The sequence below is a fragment of the Humulus lupulus genome, chromosome 9 (genome assembly GCF_963169125.1).
Source record: "Humulus lupulus chromosome 9, drHumLupu1.1, whole genome shotgun sequence".
Lineage (NCBI taxonomy): Eukaryota > Viridiplantae > Streptophyta > Magnoliopsida > Rosales > Cannabaceae > Humulus > Humulus lupulus.
The window spans coordinates 86,073,174-86,078,176 of NC_084801.1; the positions used below are offsets into that span (position 1 = coordinate 86,073,174).

At 43.5% G+C, this 5,003-nt stretch overlaps 1 protein-coding gene across 1 annotated transcript; it reads right to left on the minus strand.

Annotated features, from left to right (window-relative positions):
- Positions 1 to 587: 587 nt before the first annotated feature.
- Positions 588 to 4,015, minus strand: LOC133799850 (uncharacterized). Its single transcript, XM_062237842.1, has 3 exons — positions 3,731 to 4,015; positions 3,183 to 3,520; positions 588 to 711 (listed from the first exon to the last, which is right to left on the minus strand). The coding sequence occupies exons 1-3, from the start codon at positions 4,013 to 4,015 to the stop codon at positions 588 to 590; spliced, it is 747 nt and encodes a 248-aa protein (XP_062093826.1).
- Between the last annotated feature and the right edge of the window lie 988 nt (positions 4,016 to 5,003).

A 5,003-nucleotide genomic window follows, 5' to 3' on the forward strand; every position in this document is an offset into this window, starting at 1 on the left:
AGACAAGTGCATCCCATTTTTTAATCTACTTAGAGGCAATAAGAAATTCGAATGGACGGAGGAGTCCGAGCAGGCTTTCCAAGCTTTAAAGTCCCACATGTCGCAGCCACCAATTCTATTTAAACCGGTTGAAAAGGAAACTTTGTTTATTTATTTGGCGGTCACAGAATATGCTGCAAGTGCTGTCTTGGTAAGGGAACAAGAAAATGTACAGAAGGCCGTATATTATGTAAGCAAGAGGCTAGTAGGAGCATAACTGAGATATCTGCCTATTGAAAAATTATCCTACTACTTGATTTTAGCCTCCAGAAAGCTGCAGCCGTACTTCCAAGCTCATCCATTCACTGTTTTGACCAACCAGCCTTTACGGTAAGTCCTGCAGAAGCCAGAAGCCGCAGGCCGATTATTGAAATGGGCAGTTGAACTTGGGCAGTTTGAAATCTCTTACCTACCACGAGCAGCAGTAAAAGGACAATCTCTAGCCGACTTCATCGCAGAGCTCACTGGGCTTCCAAATAGCGAACAGATAGAAGAGCTTGAACCTCAAAGCCAAACTCCTTCTTGGAAGTTGTTTACAGACGGTTCTTCTAATGAACACCACGCTGAAGCCGGAGTGATTTTGACGCTTGAAGGGCATCATTCCAATGCGCAATCAGATTCGATTTCACGATGTCCAACAACGAAGCAGAGTATGAAGCACTGCTCGCAGTGCTACAATTAGCCAGAGACATGAGCATAAAGTCACTTGAAATCTATAGTGACTCCCAGTTGGTGGTTAATCAGGTCATTGGAGAATACCAAGCTAAAGGTCTAAAGATTGTTGCCTACTTGAATAAAGCAAAGGATCTATTGGCACAATTTGAAATGTATACTCTCCAGCAAGTAATCGCGACCAGAATTCGACGCTGATGCTTTGGCCAAGTTAACAAGTGCCAAGGATGCTGACACCCTGAATATAGTACCCATTGAACGGCTGTCCGCACCAAGCATCCAAGTAGAAGAAACCTCTCTGGTGATTCAGGCGGCGGATACATGGATGACACCTTTCATTGAGTACCCGACGCATGGTGTGTTGCCAACAGACAGAAACAAAGCCAGGACTCTTCAGCGAGAGGCTGCTCGGTTTATCCTGGTCGACAAAATTCTATACCGACGGGGGTACTCGATGCCACTACTCAGGTGTATTTCAAAAGAAAAGGCCAAAGAATTAATGAGAGAGGTCCTTGACGATTTCTGCGGAGATCACCCAGGGGGCAGAGTCTATCAAAAAAGATCCTAAGGCAAAGATACTTCTGGCCAACAATGATTGAAGACTCGATGGAATTTGTTCGAAAATGCGACAAGTGCCAGAGATTCTCCCAGATTCCGTGAGCAGCCCCTAATGAGCTAAAGCAGATGCAAAGTCCGTGGCCATTCGCAGTATGGGGTATAGACCTAATTGGATCTTTGCCCACAGGAAAAGGCGGCGTCAAATACGCCGTAGTGCCTGTCGATTAACTTACAAAGTGGGCCGAAGCTGAGCCACTTGCAACTGTAACGACCAAGAAAGTGCTGGATTTTGTGGTCAAGAACATTGTGTGTCACTATTGATTGCCAAGAAAAATTGTCTCAGGCAACGACACACAGTTCGATAGTGATCTGTTCACAGATTTTTGCGAGCGGCATGGAATTATCAAAACCTTTTCTTCAGTTGCTCACTCGCAGGAAAACAGGCAAGTTGAGGCTGTCAATAAAACGCTAAAAGATACTCTGAAGAAAAGGCTTGAGGAAGCAAAAGGGGCATGGCCAGAGTAGTTGCCCGAAGTCCGCTGGTCGTACAGAACATCCCATCGAACAGCAACAGGTCATACTCCATTCTCCTTGGCCTATGGATATGAAGCTATGTTGCATGTTGAATTAGATCTGCCATCGTATCAAAGGATATCATACCATCAAGACGCTAACAGTTAGTTATTGATGGAATCTTTGGATTTGGTCAAGGAAAGACGCGAGCAAGCCCAAATCCGAGTAGCAGCTTACTAGCAAAAGGTCGCCCTGTATTTCAATTCTAAAGTAAGTGAAAGGAAATTTAATGTGGGAGATCTGGTACTTAGAAGAGTTTTCCTTAACATCCGCGACCAAGCTGCCGGAGTACTAAGACCTAACTAGGAAGGACCCTACCAAATTGAAGAAGTCCTCCATCCAGGCACTTACAAACTTGCTCGCTTAAATGGAGATCTCGTTCCTTGTTATTGGAATGGAGAACACCTATGCAAGTACTATCAATAAACAATTCTTCTTAAAGAATTGACTTGTATTAATTTTACTTTTTACATGTTTATGAACAAGGGTTAGTCATTTTTTGTGACTAATCGCTTATAAGTGTAAGATCATTTTATTGATCACTTGTACAGACACGATTTTTCCATCTATTACGAGAAATAAAAGGGACTATTCGCAGCCAATTAATCTTGCTAAATATTGTATTTATTACAAGTATTTGCTCATTACGTGTGTTGTTTTGTTATATTATCATTTTTACGAGTTTCTATTACGAGCAGAAATGATCGAACAGGTCCTAGTCAAGGCAAGTGACCGAGGACCTAAAGCTCCTCAATCACTTGGAGGGCATATAAGGTATATGGTAAGCAAAGAATATCAAAAGGTATGTAAACACACGATCAAAATAAGTGAAAGCATGCTACGGTACTTTGAGTATTTTTCAAAATTTTGTTACTTTGTGAAATCAAACCAAAGTACTATGCTAAGTTCGATCATGCGAACATATGTTATAATAAAATGCATGTATTATAATATAATAAATGAATCCCTTTACACCATGATCAATTACTGCTTAGATGTAATTGTCTATTAAAAGGAAAGCTGCCCATGCAGCAATAAAATATATAAACTGTCTTGACTACAAGATAAAATTAAAGAAAAACAAAAATAACTACAAGGCAGGAGGGTCTTCAGGATATTCCTGGTCGACGGTGGTTCCAACTTCATTTTCCGCGCCTTCAATTCATGTGGCTAGGGAGATTTATGGGGAGGCAGGGATGTTGGCTCTCTCTTCTTCCTCCAGGCGAGTATTGCACTGGGCTATTTCAGTTTGCCTCAGGCGCTCAGAAAGATAATTGAAGTTGGCCCCGTGGTTGTGCTTCCACAACTCATAAAATCAATGGAAGGTGGCTCCCGTATACCTCTCCAAGTTGCTGGCATTAGTCTCCTCGAGCTCCTTGACACACCCCTCCAGCTCCTCAGTCTCCTTTCTACTTGCAATCAACTCAGCCTCAAGCTGTTTGGCCTCCTGAAAGTTAAGTTTAACACACTCCCTAAACTTCTCTTTGTCTTCATTGGCTTTGGTCAGGGCAGCCTGAAACTGTTGAAGCTCTTGGGCCAACTTGGAGTTCTGCTCGAGCAGTTCAGTATTTTTCCCCTCGAGCACCTTGACCTCCTCAGTGTGCTTGGCGTCAGATTCTTTGGACTTAGTAATCAAGGCCCCCGTGCGACACCAGCCGACAGTCATATTCAGCATTCCCTACAATCAGAAAAGATAAAGCTGTTAATAGAAAGAAAGTGACAAGATAAAATAAATAAATCTCAGCTATAGAAAGTAGCTTACACTGGCTATCTCATTCAGGGCTCGGTTTATTACCTAATCGGCCTACATGGAGTCTGTGCCAATGATAGCCTATCGGCTGTGTTTGTGCTTTGAGAGTTTGTATATTCTCTCTTTGCCCGAGCTAACCACGGTGCTTGTTTGGACATCTCCAGGTTGATCGTGAGGTGTTAGGTCGGCAGGTTCTGGTGGAGTAGGATTCTGTTCAGTCGGTGCGGGGGGAGACGTTTCATCGAGTGGAGATGGTGGGGGCATTGTTTCTCTTGAGAGAATGACTGCTGGAGGATCCCCAGTCCAGACCTTTTTAGTTGAAGGAGCCTTGCTGCTCTCTCCACGATGTCGCTTGCTCTCCTTCTTCTTGCTCGAAGGAGCAGTAGGTGCGCTGTAGGGATCAAACATATCTCCAGATGACATATCTGCAAGTAAGGAAATATTGCGAGCAGTTAGAAAATATGTATAGATGGATTTGAAAATGAGAACAAGGAAATTGTAAGTAAAATACCCCAGCTATAACTACTGGTCGCTACATTACTTACGGAACTACAGCTACACTCACTCACTGTCTGGAAGAAATCTGAATTTAAATTGGGTGTGTATTTAAAGTTGCCGTCCCCGTCAAATAGATGACAGGGAATGGACAAACTGTCTAAAAGTGAGAGGTCAGTACCATTCTCATCTGAAGATTCATTAATGGGCGCGGGGTGTTCGAAAACCTTCTTTTTGCCCTTTCCCAATGGAGAAGGGGGAGCGTCTGCTCGCGGGGTGCTGGAGGGTTCCCTGATTGTCACACTAGTTGTCCTCCTCCTCAGAGGTTGTGACACGTCTTGGTGCTGTTCGGGAACTTCTCCACCAGTTAAACTCTTCGTCGTTGATTCCCTCACATCCTGGTGAGGTGCCAGAAGACCGACCAGCCTCAGGTTAGCCTCAGTGACCAGCTCTTTTATGATTTTCTCTATGTCGGTCATGCTGGCTAGGGATGTGGCTCGAATCTCCATTTCTGGAGTAGGAGCTGGTCGTTCCCATGGACCTGAAGAATGCTAATTTTCTAAGGAGGATGCAGATAAAATAAAAAGAAATAAATGACCATAAAATAAAGAAATAACCTCCTTGGGCAAAGGCTAGGTTGTTGGCAACCAGATCAGTGGTTAAAAAGTAATCCGGGAAGTACTTTCCTACATTGGATTTGTAGGTAGTCTCACTCAGGAAGATGCGAGTCGATTCATGGTGATAGAAATGAAAAAACCCCGCGTTGTCTTGGTTGGGGTTGGATTTGAGATCGAACAAGTAGTTGATCTCATGTGGCGTAGGAACATGCCACCTTTTATGGCTATAAAGGATATAGAGAGCAGAGAGCATTCTATACCCATTTGGTGTTATTTGGAAGGGAGCGACCCCAAAATAA

What these genes read in the sequence shown, in the direction of transcription:
- LOC133799850 (XM_062237842.1), bottom strand. Translation starts at nt 4,015, where the DNA reads ATGTCATCTGGAGATATGTTTGATCCCTACAGCGCACCTACTGCTCCT. An exon ending in ATGTCCAAACAAGCACCGTG is followed by an intron (nt 3,521 to 3,730) that starts GTTAGCTCGGGC and finishes TTCTGATTGTAG; the next exon opens with GGAATGCTGAATATGACTGT. An exon ending in AATGCCAGCAACTTGGAGAG is followed by an intron (nt 712 to 3,182) that starts GTATACGGGAGC and finishes GGCTAATTGTAG; the next exon opens with CACTGCGAGCAGTGCTTCAT.